At 43.7% G+C, this 20,323-nt stretch overlaps 1 protein-coding gene across 3 annotated transcripts; it reads left to right on the top strand.

The window, feature by feature from the left end:
• The first annotated feature begins 152 nt into the window (after nucleotides 1–152).
• Nucleotides 153–19,664, top strand: Tmem237 (transmembrane protein 237). Of its 3 annotated transcripts, none has more exons than XM_036173757.1 (13): nucleotides 153–224; nucleotides 2,350–2,381; nucleotides 2,964–2,974; nucleotides 4,216–4,272; nucleotides 6,154–6,291; nucleotides 8,998–9,115; nucleotides 10,045–10,202; nucleotides 13,122–13,245; nucleotides 13,502–13,693; nucleotides 14,834–14,907; nucleotides 15,739–15,829; nucleotides 16,733–16,854; nucleotides 18,997–19,664. In XM_036173757.1, exons 1-13 carry the CDS (start codon nucleotides 183–185, stop codon nucleotides 19,056–19,058), a joined length of 1,221 nt encoding a protein of 406 aa, XP_036029650.1. In that variant the 5' UTR covers nucleotides 153–182; the 3' UTR covers nucleotides 19,059–19,664. The 3 variants fall into 3 exon arrangements, with proteins under 3 accessions (XP_036029650.1, XP_036029652.1, XP_036029651.1); XM_036173759.1 differs by lacking the exon at nucleotides 153–224 and adding an exon at nucleotides 715–823; XM_036173758.1 differs by lacking the exon at nucleotides 153–224 and adding an exon at nucleotides 1,375–1,538.
• Nucleotides 19,665–20,323: the final 659 nt, after the last annotated feature.

Raw genomic sequence — 20,323 nt, 5'->3', positions numbered from 1 at the left:
GGGATCTCCCCTTTAGCAGCGCCCTGGCAGGCTGGAACCAGGCCTGGGGGGCGGCTGCCTCTCCAGGCTCCGCTAAGCCGCCGCCTCCCGCAGGTCCCGGGAGGGAGGCCGGGCGGGCGCCGCGGGGAGCTGGCCTCGGGCTCGGGCGGTTGCCCCTAGGGGGAGGCCCGCGGGAAAGCATCATGAAGGCCGAGTCGGAGCCTCCGCTGGAGGAGGGCCATGCGGTGAGAGATGAGGGGCGCAGGGCCCGGAGTGTGGCGATCCGGGGGTGCCCTAGCCAGCAGGGACCTCGGCCGAGCCGGGAATGGAGGGGACAGCCCCGGAACCGGGCCGCATCTGGGCGGTACTGCTGGGCGGGGCCCCTAACGGGAGAGGAGTCGGACGGAACGTCTCCACGCTGCAGTCCGCGTTGCCATGACGACGCCTCCCGGCGGCTCGCGGCTGTTTCCGGTGGGGAGTTGGAATGCGGGTCTGGTCACGCCGTGCCCGTTCCCGCGCGAGCCATGACGACCCCCCGGGAAACCGTGGGCGAGCCCCCTCCGCTCCTGGGAACGTCGGCCGATGCCCAGGCTTTCCCTTCGTGCTTAGTCTGAAGGGGTCAGAGCGGGTTCGGACCCGGGAGCCCCAAAACCTCCCGCGGGAACGGTGAGGCCGCTTTGGCCCCGCAGCCCGAGGGGCTCAGCCTGATGACGCTCTGCGCCTGCGCCTGGGTGGGCGGGGCGAGAGGGGCGAGAGGGGCGGGGCGGGCGGGTGCTGGGCCCCGGGCTCCGCCGCGGCCCCTGGAGACGCGATGGGGAGGAAGCAGGTGATTAGCGAGCCTCAGGTACTGTGGAGCTGCTGGACTTTATTTAGTCGTCCGTTGAGCCGTCCTGGTTTTGAGGGGCGCAGGGTTGCGGTTTCGAGATGGGCGAGACGGGTCCTTTTTTTGCGGGACTTTTGAAATGTGGACTGGGTCCCCCTTCCTAGCGTCTGGAGAATAGTAGTGCTTTCGTGGCACCATCATTCTTTCCCAGTTGTTATGTTGACTGCTGGGTAGCATTAGGGCATCCTCCAGCGTCCTAATCTTGTAGCATTTTCATGAATCTGTTTGGATGAATACAACAGTGGATTGCTAAAATGAGACAGACAAGAGTATGTAAAATGTATTCAAGCCTGTGGAATCAGTGCCCTCCCTCTGTAAGCAGCATGGGATACTTGAGATACTCAGTTGACTTCTAGACACTTCCGTTGGTAGTCAGTTCTTTCGAAGATTTATTTGCTTTCTGAATATTTTGCCCGCATCTGACTGTGGGCACCACTTGTGTGCCTGGTGCTCAAAGAAGCCAGAAGAGGCTGTCCACTTTCCTGGAACTGGAATTATTGATGTCGGCGAGCTGCTTTGTGTGTGCTGGGAACTGAACCGAACCTCTGCAAGAGCAGCAGTACTCTCTCTGAACGGCTGAGGCATCTCTCCGGTGTTTGGAATTCTATCATGAAAAGTTTCAGAATGCTCTCAACTAATGCTCCCTGAGCTGGCAAACGTGGTTTTTCTTACACAGGTAGAGCAGTGTAAATTGTATTCCAGCACCAATACTTTCTGACCTAGAAAATGTTTTCTATTTCTATTTAAGATATCTTTTTAAAAAACGTGTTACTTTGTGGCATAAAACCTTAGTTGGCTTCCTACTTAATAAAACAAAATCCATATTCCTTTCCTTGGTCTACTTAACCTAGCTTCTAGGCTGCTGTCCTTGGTAACTGTGCTCCATCATTGGTGCTCTTCTTCCCTGGAGCACTCGGAGCCCAGTTGTTCATGAAAGCATTTACTCCCCATTGCCTTACAAGGTTGGCTCCTTTATCATGCAGGCCCCAGCTCAAATAACCTCAGAGAGGCTTTCCCTAAGTAAAGTAGCACTTCATTCCTTCTATGTAGTTATTTATCTACACACACACACACACACACACACCCGTAGGTTCTAGTTTTATATGCAACATTATCTTCCAATACTTAGCCACTAATGGAAGCCCTGTAAAGGGTGGTGAGCTCCATTTTAATCCTGTTCTGAATGTTCACGATAGGTCAGACTGGTTGGTAGAAATGTAAGAAAAGAATTTTACACGGGATGTAGAAATAGCATATCTAAGCTCAGCAGTCTAGTTTACGTTATCACCTTCCAAGTTTCACTGATAAACAGCTTCCAAAAGATTTGAAGAGAATGTCTGATCCATTTTATTTGTCTTACATCTGAACTTCAGGTTTTTGAATGTGTAGCTTTGTGGTACTTGAGATGAATGAAGGTAAGATGCACCGGCTTTTATTTATGAGCCTTTTTGTTTGTTTTTGTTTTTGTCTTTCCCTTGCTCCTATAGCATCCTCCACGGGCTCTTCCTCCTGTGCCAAGGTAAAAATAATTTACAGTCATTTCATGATTACACTTTGAAAATGTAAAAATAGGTAGAAAAAAAGGAATAGTATGGTTGGAAGCTGCCATGCTTCAGAAAAAACAACAACAGAAACTTTCCTTGAAGACTTTTCCTAAAAATTTAGAGGCAAAAATTAAATTTGAGTCATGAGAATAATTGCTGTAAGTAATAGAAAAGTCTTAATCCAGCCTGATAGAATAATGGTCTGATCTGAATGTTCTGGTGTCCTGTTTACCAGCATTCTCCCAATGCCTTTGTGTTTCGGGAGTAGTTCCATCAGAGCCTAAGCTGATTATAACCAACAAAGGAGAGTTCTTAATCCGATTAGCCCCTTTAATTAATAGATAGTAGGGAATATGTATTTGTGCTTTCAAAGTGTTTTTAACAGTGCTGTTAAAACGGTATACTACACTATAAACTAGCTGACTGTGTGTGAAAACTTGTTGTATTTTTAAGGTTGTAATGATGTAAGTCAATTTTCAGTCAGATAATAATTAAGTTTGTTTGTTTCTTTTTTCTTTTTTTTTGTCCTGCCGATTACATTTGGTTGGGTTATGAAGTGCTATTCAAGGTGAGTTGGTTTACTCTTGGTGTGAAACATCCTACTGCAGTGTTTGGTGTTCTGAGATAAGCATGGTGAGAGTAGAGTGATACATAACTCTGCTCCAAGTTCTGGGAAGGCCAAGGCAGGGAGGCTGTGAGTTTGAGGCCTGCATGGACTACATGAGATCCTGTCTCTAGGGGGTTCAAAAGTGGAACCTGGGGCAATGGCATACACCTATAGTGCCAGCCACTTACAGGCTGAGGGAGGAGAGCTGCTTGAGCTCAGGAGTTGAAGGCCAGCCTGGGTGACAGTCAAACCTTACCTCAAAATGATGATGATGATGATGATGATGATAATTTTATTTGATTCCTTTGTTCTACTTAGAATTGAATCTGAATATAGTCTATAAAATTACAGTATCCATTTGCTATCACAGTCTCCTGAGATTGCCATTTTAAAATTGTGTGTGGTGTACAGTACTAGATTTCTCTCTGCAGCTCCCAAAGTATATCCATCCCCAGAACCCACATGGTGGAAGGAGAGAACTGGTTCCTGCAAGTTGTTCTCTGACCTCTATGTGCAAGCTGTGGTGTGCACATCTACACACACACACACACACACACACACACACACACGCATACAATAGACACAAAATAAATGTGTTTTTTTTTCCTTTGAATAAAAAATCCTACTACGTTAATTGCAAAGTCACTGGGCAACAGTCTGGAGCAATTGTCTTTGTTAACCATGTGGTGAGATCTAGGCCGCTTTTGTCATGTGGTTCTGTCTCCCTAGTATGAAGCTTTTTCCCCCAACATGCAGCTGGCTCTTTCAGAGTCTTGGCTCACAAATGACACCTGTCACTCCCATCCAAGTACTGACCAGGCTTCACCCTGATTAGCCTCTGAGGTCAACAAGGTCAGGTACCTTCGGTGCTACAGACAGACACATACAACCACTTCTATCCAACCCCTGGGGCAGAACCAGTCCAGACCATCACCTCAGCGCAAGGGGCTGGAGACTGTCTGGGACCAGGTGGGCATCTCTCGAGCCCACTTTCTAAGTCACAGTTGTGAACATCACTGAGCAACAGTATACTACTGGCACCATGCTGTGGGTGGTGCCATTTGGCCTTGTCAGTTTCTTACCTTTCTTCCCCTCATATGTGAATGTTGGTTGGCCCCAGAGAAGAGAGGGAAAAGTCTTCCTTACTAGAAGTTCTGTTCAGCTGATTCTCTGCCATTTTTCTTGTTCTTTCTGTTTTATAGATGATATTCCACTTAGCCATCCTAAGAAAAAGAAATCCAGAACGAAAAGCACCCTAGGTAAGAAGTTCTGTGTTACAGGGGAATCACAGGTTTTCCCCGAACCTTACCCATGTTCAGCACAACTGAGTCAGCTTCCTGGGTACCAAATCATTAGTATGTTGAGGAGAGGGAAACAAGGCCATGGGCAGCCTAGAGAATAACTAGGTGCGTTCACAGAATAAAGTATTGTGACAGCCATGTTTAATGTTTACAGTATTGTTGTGCTCTTCAGGTCTTTTGTCCCTAGATAATGTGAGTGTTTTTAACCTCTACTTGGTTCTAGACCTTTGAACACAATGATGGACTTAGAGACCTGGGATTCTTAACTCTCCTAATCTATGTTAGAGCCAGACCCTGAAGGCAGGCTCCCATCATCTGTGTCTTCAAGCTTTAATAACAGCAGCTTTAATAACAATGAACCCTCTTGCTGCAGTTGCCTCACTGGTAATCCTGGATGGGCTGTTAGTAACTCAGACTCAACACATTGAGAATGCATTGCCCTCAATAGTCAGTTTTGGTTCTCACCATTTTCCTAGTGGGCTTGGAACCTCAAAGCCACCGTTAGTTGACCTCTTCACTCTTTACTTAACCCTCTCACAAACCTAAAAGTCTGTGTGGTGATGATTGTTTTCGTGTATAAAAGGAACCATATTCTGTAGGTACTGTCTTGGCTCTTTATTCTAGGTGTCTCTAAGCAGTGACTTTGTAGTAGTATTTAATCTTTAACGTAATACCATTTAGTTTACTTAGAGACTTCGTTCCAAACAGTAGTGTAGTTCCATGTTTAATAGTGGCTTGTGGGGCAAGGGCATTTCTAAAGTGGCGAGCAGTGGCAGGGTGTGTGCAGTGGCAGGGTGTGTGCAGTGGCAGGTGTGTGCAGTGGCAGGGTGTGTGCAGTGGCAGGGTGTGTGCAGTGGCAGGGTGTGTGCAGTGGCAGGGTGTGTGCAGTGGCAGGTGTGTGCAGTGGCAGGGTGTGTGCAGTGGCAGGGTGTGTGCAGTGGCAGGGTGTGTGCAGTGGCAGGGTGTGTGCAGTGGCAGGGTGTGTGCTGATGATGCAGTGGGTTCTGCTTGCTTCTCTTCAGGGAAGGTTCTGTTACTTTCTACCGTCATAAAGCCTGGGGGTGTCACCTTCTCTGAATCCCTGACGAAACCGCCCAATGCCAGTCTTTACTGTTCATTAATTCAGTGACTGAGAAGTAACTTAGCCTCCGTTTGTGGAACTCAGCCATTTGTTCCCAGTGCTAGGAGAGCCCAGGCCCCCACTTGGTGTGCAAATGATCTTCCACTCACCTACGTCTCGAACCACAGTTGGCCTTCCTCTCGATGCCAGTGAGGCCGAGAACACTTGCCTCGTTCTCAGATTTTCATTCTTATTTTGTACGGAATAGCAGTAGGCGAGAGAAGGTCGTCAGGAATGATTCAAATTTCCCACATTATATTGAAATTCTGTGAGAAGGTTTCCATTAGGGGAAAAGTTGGAACTTCTCAATGACCTGTTACCTCCAGTTAATAAGTCATCACGTGCCGACTTAGTACTGAAGGAGGGAACTGTGGAGGCCTCGGTAGAGTTCTTAGGGCAGGGGACAAGAGCGTTGTCTATTATGTCCCTTTTAATTTGCACCTTTTTGAATGCTTTGAATGTTCTGAAGCGATTTCTCCCCCTCTTCATTCTGCGGGCCTTCTTTTTGGCCCTCTCCTTCTCCTCAGCCTTCCTAATCCCACATTTATTTCTTTTTAACACAAAGCCCAAAGTTAGAGAGGGGAGGCATGAAGTCTTCAAGGCACAGTTGAGAAGGGAGAAGGTGTTGGTATACAGAGAACACTGTAGGCACCCTGTCCGTCCTTCTGACTCGGTGGTCTCTGCTCAGGCTGACACATTTCTCTCCTGTCTTCCTGTAGTTTCTGCTTCTTCCGAAGGCCTTGCTGAGCCCATTGTCGACAGGCGCTCTGAGAACAGTGAGCCGCCAGCTGCAGGGCTCAAGCAGTCCCCAGAGGCTCCCTTCCAGAGGAGGCAGAAGAAGACAAGGCCACCTCCTGGTATGTGAGGAGACCAAGGTTAGACTGTGAGCCAAGTTGTGATTTTGAACCTTGTTCCCATAGGTGCGTTCTTGCTTGCTTTCCTAAAACACCCACGACTCCAGCTCCAGGGATTTCAGGCCGTTCTTCAGGTTCTTTGATCCCGTATATGTAGTATATGAGAGAAGAAGTGAAAAAACTCAGGCCTAAAACAGAAAGCTCAGATCTCAGGGCATGCAAGAATTTCGTAAGTGAAGTGGATTTCAGATTAGTCAGATGAATTCTGGATTAACAATAATCGAATTAAACAACAGTGTAGTATGCTTTCTTGTTGGGACCGCCAGCCCGCAAATAATGACATGGAGTCTTATGAATTATGAAAGCTTGGCCACTATCTTAGGCTCATTCCGATAGCTCTTATAATGTAAGTTAACTCACGATTTTATTAATCTACATTCTGCCACATGGCTTTCACTTGTCTCCCATTCTGTGTGTCTGACTCATTCCATCTCTCAATGGCGTCTTCCCTTCCTCTCTCTGCCAGGAAGTCCCACCTGTCTCTCTTGCCTAGCTATTGACGTTGAGCTTCTTACTACACCAGTCACAGCAACACGTCTTCACACAGTGTACAAATATCCCACAACACGATGGTTACCATTTATTATCTGTGACTCAGCAGTGCTCTCAATGTAGACAAAAATACTGCATGTGCATCAAGTTAGCAATGCTATTTGCTTTTTAAATGAGAAGATCTAGTGTTGGTCTGAGCATAGTACATGCCTGTAATACCAGTACTCATAAGGCTGAGTGAGGCAGGAGGATTGCAAGGTGTAGGCCAGCTACATAATGAGTTCCCGGCTAACCAAAGCTACAAGGCAAGATCTTGTTTCAAAAAAGACCACAATACAAAAATACAATCAAAGCTAGTGTTAATGGGAACAGGTACAGTAATACAGTAATAGAAACATAGATTGCATCAATCTGTCCAGATGTCTAAGAGTAAGAAACAGCTGTAGTAATTGATACAATCAAAGGATATTAGCTTTACAGTAGAAATGGGTAACCACCAGAACACTGTGGTTAAATAATCACCATTTATCTAAATAAGTGTAAAACAAGCACAGGTTAGAAGGATTGTTCAGGTGAACTAGTTTCCTGGGATACCATGTGCAAAGTACTGTTGAGTCAACAGCAAAGGTTATAAAACAGTATGTATTCGGGGGTCTCACTTTCACAAAAATATACTAGTATTGTTATTAATTATTATTAATTTCCTGTGGTTGCTGTAACAAGTTACCATAAACTGGGAGACTTCAACAAACAACATTTATTTCTTCAGAGTTCTAAAAGATAGAAGTGAAAATCGAGGTGTGCACAAGGCTGTGCTCCTTGTGGAAGCTCTAGGGATGGTGCCTTCCTTGCCCCTTGGAGCCTCCAGTGTTGTGGGAATATCTTTTTGTACACTGTGAAGATGTGTCTTTGCCCAGGTGCCTTCTGATTGGTTTAATAAAGAGCTGAATGGCCAATAGCTAGGCAGGAGAAAATAGGCGGGATTTCCTGGAGAGAAAGGAAGAAGAGAGGCAGAGATGCCAATGAGACACTGAAGAAGTCATACATATGGTACTAAGGAGAGGCAATGGCAGAACATAGATTAATATAAATAGACTAAATTGTAAGAGCTAGTTGAGACAAGTCTAAGCTAAAGGCCAAGCTTTCATAATTAATAATAAGTCTCCATGTAGTTATTTGTGAGCTGGTGGTCTAAAGAAAAGTCCAACTACATTCTAGTAATTGTTGGCGATCGTCAGCATCCCTTGGCTGTGGAAGCATAATGCCAATCTCTGTCCCATCTCACACTGTTTCATTTTGCCTGTTTCTCTGATTCTCTTTATGTAAGAAACCAGTCGTTGGATTTAGGGTCCATCCTTACCCAGCATGACATCATCTTAACTTGTTTATATCTCCAAATACTCTATTTACAAATAAAGTTATGTTAGCAGGTTCTGGGAGTTATGACTTGCATGTGTGTTTCTGGAACATAATTCAATCCAGAACTTAGGTCTAAGCACACATAGACACAGTGAAAACAGTGGGGATGTTAGCAGTGCTAATAGTGATAAGATTAAAAAAACAAACAAGAACAAAACATGGTTTTCATTTTTTTCCATTTAAGAATACTTATTATTTTGTCAACATAAAACAAAGTGAAGGAGTAAATATGAGGCTAGTGTGCACTGTTAACACAAGTTAGTGTTTTGCTTGAGACAAGGTCTCACTGTGTAGCTCTGGCCAGCCTGGAGTTTACTGTGTAGTCCAGGCTAGTCTCAGATTCACAGAGATCTGCCTGTCTGAGTGCTAGGATTAAAAGAATACACTATCACACCAGGCTAAGTTTCTCATTAAAAAAATGTATACTTCTGTACTATAATTTCAAGTTTTAATGTCATCCAATATGGAAAAAAAATTTAAGAAACCTAATCCTAGCTGAGTATGTTGGGACATGCATTTAGTAGACAGTTCTCTGAATTTAAATTAGCCTGGTCTACACAGCAAGTTCCTGGGCAGCTGGGGGTACATAGTGAAACCTTGTCTCAAACACCAGCACTGCCCTTAGTAGACAAGAATTGGTCCACCTCAAAATCTTAAAGTTCTCTGGTCTCACAAAAGTCAGGAGACAGTGTTATTTTTATTTTTACCTTGTAATCATGTGTTACATCTCATTTTCAGAGTTGGAGACTTCCTTCTCTGGAAAGCCATCTAGCCCATCTTTGCTGCGAAATGAAAATGGCATTGATGTGGAGCCGCCTTCGGAGCCGGTGATTCCAAAACCACGAAGGAAGGCAAAGTAATATTTACCCATCCTTCCAGTTATCCCTAGGAGGTGGTGCTGGCGTTTAATTTAGAGATTGCAAATAGTAGCTCCTCACTGTATTTGTATGTGTTGGGATAAGTGGTATTATAGGAATACAAGTTAAACCAATGTATGAGAAATTTGAAAAGTATAGAACACCAAAAAAAGAAAAGAGTAGTGGGATGGAGAGATGGCTCAGCGGTTAAGAGTACTGACTGCTCTTCCAAAGGTCCTGAGTTCAATTCCCAGCACCCACATCACCATCTATAATGAGATCTGGTGCCCTCTTCTGGCCTGCAGCCATATATGCAGGCAGAACACTGTATACATAATAAATAAATAAATCTTAAAAGGAAAAAAAAGAAAAGAAAGGTGTATGGAAATCGGCTAAGGAGTCGTCTCTAAAAAAAGCATAAAAGGAAGAAGATACTTTCATATGAGTTTCAAAAAGTGAGATAAAGATTAATGATTAAAGATAAGCTACTGTGATTTGTTTATGTTAATGGAATTTGAACTATTTTGCAATAAGCATAACTATTGTATTTTAATATAGGAAGTTAAGTCTCATATAATGTACAAGAGCATACTTTACGAAAAATACCCTAGAAGTTACATAACATTGATGTTTGTACTTAAAAATGACTCTATAAACAATAATCAGTTATATTTAGAATTTTATAATTTTAAGTCAGGATCAATTTTAGTCTAGTTAATGACCGTTTTCTAGATGAGAAAACTGAGATCCACAGAAATGTGGGCAGTTTGAGACCTGTACTAGTTCATAACAAATCTGTTTGAGTAAACAGCATATTCTTACATTCCAAGTTCAGGACTCTTTCCATTACATTCATGGGTAATTTCTTATGTGGGTCTTTAAAAATTCAGGAATGATCTATTTTTTCAAAGATTGTCCCTGATTTCAGGAAAACGCAGCCAGCAGAACTACAGTATGCTAATGAGCTGGGAGTCGAAGATGAAGACATAATTACGGATGAGCAACGCACTGTGGATCAACACTCCAGGTTCACAGCGCCCACTGGAATTAGCCAGCCTGTCGGCAAAGTATTTGTGGAGAAAAGCCGTAAGTAATTTCAGGTTTTGGACTGCAATTGCTCTAAATATGGTAGAAGGAAATCTTTTTTTTTTTTTTTTTCCAGAGCTGAGGACCGAACCCAGGGCCTTGCGCTTGCTAGGCAAGCTCTCTACCACTGAGCTAAATCCCCAACCCCAGTAGAAGGAAGTCTTTAACTTGGTAATTACAGTTCTCATGACCTGACTGAAGGAAATAATAAAAAAAAAATATGAATGGCAGTTGACACACAAAACTGTTATTACAGTATTTTTCCCCCAGCTGGATTTTATTTTTTTATTTTTTGTTGAAAATAGATGTTTTTCCTATGCAATCTATTTTGATTGCAGTCTCCCCTCCCCCAGGTCAGGTGCCCCCCTTAAATAGCACTGTGAGACAGGAGCTCTCATTGGGCTGGAGCCCACTAGAGCAGCCAGGCTGACCATAAGCCCTAGCGATCATCTGGTCTCTGCTCCTGAATGCTGGGATTCCAGGCATGGCGGCCGGGGCTGTCAGGACAAGCATTTCACCAGCTGGGCCGACCCCTCATCCCTCTTTTCTAGCTGTGTTACCCAGTCATTCTTATTCTGGTCTCCTTTAGTGCGAAAACTTCCCTGTTGAGTAATTGATCATAAAAGGCACACGTGGTTGTGTTGGCTATCCAGTAAATTTTTTCTTTTGAGAAAATTAGTTATTCTTTCATCCTTCAAAGCATCTGAGCAACAGGTTCAGTGAGGGTAATTGAGATGGAATCTTGCCTGCTTCCTGAGGTCAGTTCCGGAAGAACTATCCTAACCAGTGTAAGTGTGAAGTCTCACTCCCGAATCTCAGGAGAACTTTATGACATACGTCGCTTCTTTCCTGCCGATACAGAAGGTGTGTGCACACTCCGACATCCTTCCTGCAGATACAGAGGGTGTGTGCACACTCCGACATCCTTCCTGCAGATACAGAGGGTGTGTGCACACTCTGACATCCTTCCTGCAGATACAGAGGGTGTGTGCACACTCTGACATCCTTCCTGCAGATACAGAGGGTGTGTGCACACTCTGACATCCTTCCTGCCGATACAGAAGGTGTGTGCACACTCCGACATCCTTCCTGCAGATACAGAGGGTGTGTGCACACTCTGACATCCTTCCTGCAGATACAGAGGGTGTGTGCACACTCTGACATCCTTCCTGCAGATACAGAGGGTGTGCACACTCCAACATCTTTTCCCAAGATTTTTTTTGTTTTGTTTTGTTTTGTTTTTTGTTTTGTTTTTTGAGACAGGGTTTCTCTGTGTAGCTTTGGAGCCTATCCTGGAACTCACTTTATAGACCAGGCTGGCCTTGAACTCACAGAGATCCACCTTCCTCTGCCTCCCAAGTGCTGGGATTACAGGCGTGCACCACTACTGTCCAGCTTTTCCCAAGAATTTTAAAGAATTTTTCAAATAATAGCTTGCCCTGATACTGTAAACATTTTAAGTTTTTTAAAATTTATTTATTTTTAGAAACCTATTTTTTATTTTATGTATATTTTGCCTATGTGTACCACATGTGCTTGCAAAGGTCAGAAGAGGATATCTCATTCTTGGAACTGGGGCTATACATGGTTGTGAGCCACCGTATGAGTGCTGGGAACTGAACCCAGCAAGAGCTCTTAACCGCTGAGCCATCTCTCTAGTTCCTTACATTTTAATTTTAATATTCCTAAAGTCTCTAAATTACTTCTATAGACTGTCATGCTAAAGGCTTTTAAATTTAATTCTGAGTTGAAAGTTTATTGCTGTATTTCATTAAATACTGTTGACTCTTAAAATTGTCATTTTAACGTCAGTTTTGGGCTGAGAAGAAAGCTTAGTGGCATTGCATTATTATTATTTTTGTTTGTTTGCTTTTCGTTTTTCGAGACAGGGTTTCTCTGTGTAGCTTTGCGCCTTTCCTGGAATTTGCTTTGTAGACCAGGCTGGCCTCAAACTCACAGAGATCCGCTTGGCTCTGCCTCTGTGCTAGGATTAAAGGCATGCGCCACCACTGCCCAGCTATTATTATTATTTTTTGTTTTGTTTTGTTTTGTTTTTCAAGACAGGGTTTCCCTGTGTAGCTTTGCGCCTTTACTGGGACTCACTTGGTAGCCCAGGCTGGCCTCGAACTCACAGAGATCCACCTGCCTCTGCATCCCATGTGCTGAGATTAAAGGTGTGAGCCACCACCGCCCGGCTTATTATTATTATTTTTAAAGATGAGGAAATTGTACGTCTAAGCTGCCAAAAGTGAAAGAAGAGAAAAACAAACAAACAAACAAACAACCTTACAGTCAAGGAGAATTTTTTTGATTTAAAAAAAAAAACCACAGGAAAATTCCAGTCTTAAGTTTCACCCCCGCCCCTCCTTTTTAACCTTTTTAAGCACGTGTGCTTGAGTGGTTTATATGAATGACATGCGTGTGAGGTCAGAGGACACCTTTGTGGAATCAGTTCTGTCCCTGTACTTTTGTGTGGGTCAAGGGACCAAGCTTAGGCCATCAGGCTAGATCTGAGCAGCACCTTTACCTCAGGAGCCATCTTGCAGGTCCTTGCTCCTCCCTCCCCATTTTTTTCTGCTTTTAAGATTTTATTTTCTTTCAGTTAATTCTCTTGTGTTTGTGTATGACTCTGTGTGCGGGTGTGTACATGTGTGTGCAAAAACCCGTGGAGGTCAGAGGTGCCAGAGTCCTCGGAAGTGGAGTGCAGTTGGAACCTGAACAGAGTTCCCTGGAACTCTGAACTGCCAAGCCATCTCTCCAGCCCTTGGCTGTTCTTGAGACAGATTCTCACGTAGCCCTGGAACCCCTGAACCCACTGCCAGGGTGACAGGCATGCACTGTTATGCCGGGCCGAGGCTCTTACATGGGTTCTTTCTTGCTAGTCACTGGTAATTGTGTTTGCTCTGCTCTGCTCTCCAGGGAGATTTCAGGCGGCCGACCGTTCGGAGTTGATAAAGACCACAGAAAACATAGATGTGTCGATGGACATGAAGCCGTCCTGGACCACCCGGGATGTGGCACTTTCGGTACACCGAGCTTTCAGGTGGCTGCTTTTTGTTGATGTTCATTAAGCATATGTTAATTGGATTTTATCATTTTAAAACAAAAGGAAAAAGCCATGCCTGTTGCATACTTTAAACAAAACCGACAATTTACAGTGGTATATAGATTTATTTTTATAGACATTCCACTTGTTCTTTTCATAATATGTTGAATTTTACTTTAGGTGAAGAGATTTTAAAAATACTTCAGCTTTCTGTTTTAGTGATTGGTATGTAATTAAACCCTTTTCTGTGCAGGATGATTGGTCTGTTTTCGCATGGCTTCTTGGCTGGCTGTGCTGTGTGGAACATTGTTGTGATCTACGTTCTCGCGGGAGATCAGCTCTCTGACCTCTCCAACCTCCTGCAGCAGTACAGGCCCTTGGCATACCCGTTCCAGAGCCTTCTCTACCTGCTCTTGGCTCTGAGTACTGTTTCAGCGTTTGACAGGTGAGGCTGTTGTGACAGGGGATCCTTCTAACTCTGCTTCAGGAAGAAATGGTGAGCAAACTGTGTCACTGACGATGAGTTTTCAAAATAGAGTGATAGGATATGAACGTCATCGTTGTTAAACCAGTCTTTGGATTAGCATGGCCTTGAGGCTTCACTGTATCTTCAGAGATCCTGTTTCCAAACGATGTCACCTTCGTGAGTAGTAGGCTTAGACGTTTGTCACTTATCTCGGGGAACACAGGCCAACCCATTTTTTAACAACCATCAGGGCTGGAGAGATGGCCCAGTGGGTCCAGATACCTGCTGTCAAGCCTGGTGTCCTGTGTTTGCTACCCAGGACCCGCATGGTGGAAGGGGACAGCCAACTCCTGAGAGCTGTCCTCTACCTCCACTTGTGTACCATAGCTTGAGGTGTGTGTGTGTGTGTGTGTGTACGTGTGTATGTACACATGCACAGCTGTCCACACAAGCTAAATAAAATGAAATAAAATCACCAGAGAAAAATTCCTGCTTACTTATTGTTATCATAGTTTGCCTCTCTGACCGAAACAGTCTGGAGAGGAAAGGTCTATTTTATCACACACTTTAGAGTTCCCCATCAGGGGAACCCACAGCAGGAACTCAACAGGGCAGGAACCTGGAGTCATGAACCGAAGCAGAGACCATGGGGGAGTGCTGCTTACTACCTGGCTCAGCCTGCTTTTTCATACAACCCAGTACCACCTGTGCCAGGATGGCATCACCCACAGTGAGCGGGGGCCCTCCCATAGCAATTCGTAATCAAGGAAGTGTCCCCATAGACTTGCCTACAGGCCAGTCCTGTGGAGGTGTTTTCTCAGTTGAGGCCCCTCTTCCCAGATGACCCCAGCTTGTGTAGGTTGACAAAACCAACCAGCACTGTGACTTGATGGTCTGTAGGAAGAGGAGGAAGCTAATGATTTTTGCAATAATACTAAATAGTCTTCTTGTTGGATATTTGATGTGGCCTTTGCAACAAGGTAGATGCTCTTTCCTGTTAGGTTTAAACTTTAGCTACTTAGAGACCCATGGGCGATGATAGATAGACTCGAGAAGGGAAAAGCTTGGAGGAGGAAGTACCAGCCACATGGTGACAGAGACTTTCGCATTTCGTTCTAGGACTGACTTTGCTAAAACATCAGTAGCCATCCGGAACTTTCTGGCCCTGGAGCCGACGGCTTTAGCCTCCTTCCGTAAGTAATAGTTTACCTTGATAACTGTTAGGATTGAGGAGTTATACTGTTGTGTTGAACCAAGAAAAATACTTTACGGAAGTTTTTAGTATTATTTCTTTATATGAATCACTACTTCTAAGCCTGTGAGAGTGTAATTTAAAACACAGCAGGAGTAATTTTGATATTTTTTTTTGAGTCAGGATCTCTTACATAGCTCAGGCTGGCCTTGGACTTCCTGTGTGGTTGAGGATAGCCTTGGTTGGACTCCTCATCCTCGTTGCTCTCTCTTGAGTGCTGGGACTTGCAAGCATGCCCGACATGCCTGGCTTACAAGTGTTTTCAATAATCCTTTCATCATCTAAAGAACTTTCAGAAGTTGCGTTTGTGCGTGAGGGCCTGGGGTTAATGCCCTGCACCAAAAATAACCAAGTTAAATGTGTTGCCCTTCATTACTTATTTGGCTTCTGTCTTTTCCACTTGGCACTAGGCAGACACAGCTGGCCTGGCCTTTAGGAATAAGTATTTTATGTATTTCTGGCAATCTACAATACATTTTGTTTTGGGTTACAAGAATTTTATTCAGGCTAGTTTGAGGAGCTCAAGCAAGTCATCTAGACTCTTGAAAGATCATCTAGGTTGCTTCTTGCCAGTTCTGATGATAAGGTAGTGCTCATCGATCACACTTGGGGCTGTACCATGCCAGATAATGGAAAGCTGCCGATTGGAGTGGAGCGAATTTCTTTTGTGTAGTCATTCGCCAAAGTGTGGATTATTTTCACCTTAAAGAACCTATAAATCCAACATAAACAAAGGTAATATTATTAGTAATTTGACCTTTTTTCTTCCCAGTGTACTTTGCTGCTCTAATACTGTCTCTGAGTCAGCAAATGACAAGTGACAGAATCCACCTTTACACACCTTCTGGGAATGGAAGCCTCTGGTAAGAATTCACAGTAATGTTAGCAGTTGCTATGGTAGCAGCAGCCACAGGGGAGTGATGATACCTCTCCACATTTTCATCCACAGATCACAACCAGCCCACATTTCCGTGTGTAATAAACCACAAGAAGAAAACACCTGTTCTGTTGGCTAATGGATAATGACCTTTTTATAGTTGACTTTTGCTTTTCTCGACATGTAGTATCAAGTAGCTCAGGCTAGCTTCAAACTCCTTATTTAGCTGAGGCTGGCTTTGAACTCCTGATCACATTGCCTGTCCCTCCTAAGTGCTGTGGTTACAGGCAGAGCCACTATACCCAGTTTATACCTGGATTTTTAAAGGAACCGTCTTCTTTTCAAAAATATGTTTTAACCCTTCAAGTCATCATACAGTGGGTTGGAGGTGCTCTGTGCCTTTACCCCAGGCGGAGCCCTAAGACCACAGAGCAGTGGTGTGCAGGTGCCTGGAGCTGAGTGGTGCTAGGAAAAGAATGTGGGGGAACCAGCATTTTCAGACGTGTGGCCAGCTGCTGCTGGAGTGACAGAATGCTGAAATTCCAGTCTGTTTTGAGAGAGTGAATAGGGGTGGCTAAGAGAAAGAGGAGATGGTCAGTTGAGGAATATTGCCATGGTGGTGTAAGGGAATTTGTCAGGACTCTTGAGGGGAATACCAACTTTTCATTTATACTAATCTACAGAGATCTGTTTAGAGTTCAAGTTGGCTTTGAACTGCAAGTGTGTGCAGAGGCTTCTTCTGTAGTTTGGTTGTTCTGGGAGACTCAGACTTTATTTCATACTTTGTATTTCTCTAGGAGAGGACCGCTTTTTAAAAGTTTGTGAAATGTTATGTTTGGACCTCTGAACAAGAATGAAGGCATTTCTAATGAGCACGTCTCTCCTCCAGGGCAGCGGAAGTTGAGGAACGGATTCTTGGGCCGTGGATCATCGTGAATTTGGTGGTGGCTCTTCTGGTTGGATTGTCCTGGCTCTTTCTGTCTTATAGGCCAGCCATGGATCTTAGTGAAGGTATTAAAATAAAAAGATATGAGTATTCTGATAAGTATTTGTTCCTGATTTTATAACGTTTTCCAATAAAAATTTAATAACAAATACATTTAAAATAAGATATTAGAAGGACAATGAAAATAACTAGGTCTCAGAATGGTAGAGGGAACAGGGTGGAGGACCTAGAGAGTTGGAGCCTGGAAACACTTAATGAGGGTCCTTAGCCTTCTGCACATCCGGATGGTGTGCCTTCTTGGAATGTTTGGGTATTGCTAAAGCTCTGCTGTCCTTATCCTCAGTCTACACTTGATGACGTCACGCTTCATCAGTATAACCTCTCTCACACAGAAGTGAGTCTCTTTGGCACAGACCCTGTCCATTCTCATTTTACCTTCAATGTGCCCAGTGCCCAGTGAAGTTACTAATCTCTAGACCCCAGGCCCTTTTCAGAACACCCAAAGGGAAACTCCCATTAGCAGATGGCTAGCTCATCAGGAAGAGCTTTAGGAACACTTGGTATTCTACTGTACACTGTACCTCCTTCACAGGGCTTCCCCATTTTCATCCATTCACACATGAGCACTGTAGTTACATCATTTCTGCCCACCCCCAACTCCTCCCATGTCCCTCCTTCCATGTCATGACCTTTTCTTCTATAATTATTTTTGTTACATTTAAAGATGTAAATGTGTGTGAATTATATGCATATAAAACATACAGTCTCTTAAGCCCAGTTAGTGTTGCCCATATGTGCATGTAAACCAGATTACACCAAACCAGAATGTGGTTTCTGTGTGTAGTTCATGTGTGAATGCACCATTTTGCTTTGTAATCCTCTTGTTATTCCTCTAAATGTCCTGCTGCTTTACCCACTTTGCTGTCTTGGGCTTTGGGGCTGGGGAGCTGGTCAGTGGGTGGTCAAAGCGCTTGTTATGCAGACATGCTCAAAGCACCTGTGTGAAAGCCAGGCACAGCCTGCAGTCCCAGCATGGTGAGGGAAGAGGCAGGTGCCTGAGCTCATGGCCAGCCAGCCTCGCCAAACTGATAAGCTCCGCTGAGAGACCCTGCCTCAAAAATAATGTGGAGAGCAATAGAGGAAGACAGCTGACATCAACCTCCAGCTTCTACTTGTATGTGCACACACATGCACACACTCATATGAACATGTATACACCACATTCATTCACAAAAACATTGCACATTATATATTTTGCTGTTTTTTTTTTTCTCACAGGTATATTTTTTTTGGCCATTCAAAGATTTTTTTTTTTAATCTACTGGTTTATGTCAGAGGACTTTTATTTTCTGTATTCTCAAGGTTCAATTTTTTTTATATCTCTTGACATTTTAATAATAAGTAATGTTTCTATGAGGAACAATAGTTTAATTATGAAAATGTCAACTAACAGCACTCTGTAGTGTTTCTGGGACTGATGCTACATCTGGCTGTGTGTGCAAATTCCATATTCGTTATAGTGAGTATGATGCACAGCAGGAATTCTAGGAACCTGCTGACTTTTTTTGTTTTTGTTTTTGTTTTTGTTTTTTGAGACAGGGTTTCTCTGTGTAGTTTTGGAGCCTGTCCTGGATCTCACTCTGTAGACCAGGCTGGCCTCAAACTCACAGAGATCTGCCTGCCTCTGCCTCCCAAGTGCTGGGATTAAAGGCGTGCGCCACCATCGCTCGGTGGAACCTGCTGACTTTTAAGGATGGTAAGTTTAAAAACTGAAAACAAAATGAGGGTAATACCTAGTTTATTGGTCTTTTGAAGATGAAATGGGCTAGCATATTAAGGTATTTTAGAAGACACCTATTGTTAGTTTTAAATCCTTCCTTCTACTTCTCCCTTGCATTTTAGATTACCTGATAAATTAGACCTCTGAGCTCTTTAATGATCCTAGACTTCCTAGGTGACTTAATTTTCTTGGTAAGATGTGTTGCATTGTCTTTATTATGGATATTTTATTTTTGAACTTTTAAAAATATAAAGCATGTACACTTGCTACTAGCTTAGCATTTAGATAAAAGACTACTGAATAAGTTACACTTGTGCTTGAGGACTTTGTATTACCATGCATACATGAGTATTTATTAAGTCGGAAAACTCTTTTTTGAGGAGCTGAGGAAATGTTTAAAGTGTGATATGTTCATTTTCTTCTCCAGAGCTAATGTTCTTCTCTGATGTGGAAGAGTACCCTGAGAAAGGAGTCCAGCCAACTGCATAGTGCCCACCCCTCCACTGCAGTAAAGACCTGCATAGTGCCCACCCCTCCACTGCAGTAAAGACCTGCATTTCCCCACTTTGTTTTTAAGCGTATTTTATAAGATATGTATATGTGTATTTATAATTGAGCTTTTGTTATATAATGCTGAAATGCATCTGAAGATTATGAAAAATGTTTAAATTGTATCTGGTCTTTATTCCCAACATTAATTTCTATAGTATTGTTACCTAAGTGATACAGGAGATAATGGGCTAAAAAAAGCAGGCAAAAGTGTTTGTTTCCTGTTCTCTCAAATTCTCTGTATTCATCATCATCATCATCATCATCATCATCATAATAATAATAATAATAATAATAAGCACCAATCTAAAAAAGCCATAACCTCAGTGTTACAGAATAGATATCACGTTTAAATGTAAATTTAGAGGATAGGGTAGGAGGGAAATGTCTTCATTTTGTATTTTTGATGTCTCCTTATTGAACACACTACAGTATAAGATTTTCTGAATCTGGTAAATGCTTGTGTATCATGTAAGACTTACATTGTAATTTAAATTGAAAGATGCTTTACTTCATGGCTAATAAAAGACATATTTTTGTTTGAAAGTTTTAGAAGTTTTATTTTTCCCTTTTAAAATCTGTGCTGGTTCTCTTACCTGGTTGCACATCAGGATCCGTGGGGAGCTTTAGAAAAACAGCTGTAAAGCTAGGAGTAGTGGTGGAGGCCTGTAATCCAGCCCCTGGGAATTGGAGGCAGGAGAGTCAGGAGATCAACGCCACCCTCAGCTACACGAGAAACCATTTCAAAAACCAAACGCAGCAACAGCAAACCCAACCCATGAGCCATGAACCAGCTCAGGCCTGTGATTCGGGGCTAACCTCTGTAGCATCTCCCCACTGCCTTTGTATAGTTGATAGAGGTCAAACCTAGGGTCTCATTCTGGTAGGCAGGTGCTCTACCATTGGGCCACATCCTGTGTTTCTGTTTGTCTGATGAGAAAGGGTCTCGATGTGTATCCCAGGCTGACCTCAAGACTCCTGATCCTCCTTCCCAGCCTCTTGAATGCTGAGGTTGCAGGGCCTGCTTCTTCTTGTGAGGCACAAGATACGTGAGTGGACATTCGCCATCCTCACTCTCATAGAAAAAAAGCTGTCTCTGCACACTTGAAACGCTTCTTCCGCTGGTGTGGTGTCTGTGAGCCGCTGGTGTGGTGTCTGTGAGCCCTACAGCATCCACCAGCGAGAAGGCCCGCTAGACCAGAAAG

Source organism: Onychomys torridus, chromosome 23 (genome assembly GCF_903995425.1).
Source record: "Onychomys torridus chromosome 23, mOncTor1.1, whole genome shotgun sequence".
Taxonomy (NCBI): Eukaryota; Metazoa; Chordata; class Mammalia; order Rodentia; family Cricetidae; genus Onychomys; species Onychomys torridus.
This window is presented reverse-complemented; position numbering and strand designations above follow the sequence as displayed.

Excerpts from the sequence above, each read along its gene's own strand:
- Tmem237 (XM_036173757.1), top strand. The coding sequence starts at position 183 with ATGAAGGCCGAGTCGGAGCCTCCGCTGGAGGAGGGCCATGCG. Across the intron at positions 4,273-6,153 it reads CAGAACGAAAAGCACCCTAG|TTTCTGCTTCTTCCGAAGGC; the intron begins GTAAGAAGTTCT and ends GTCTTCCTGTAG. Across the intron at positions 14,908-15,738 it reads GACGGCTTTAGCCTCCTTCC|TGTACTTTGCTGCTCTAATA; the intron begins GTAAGTAATAGT and ends TTTTCTTCCCAG.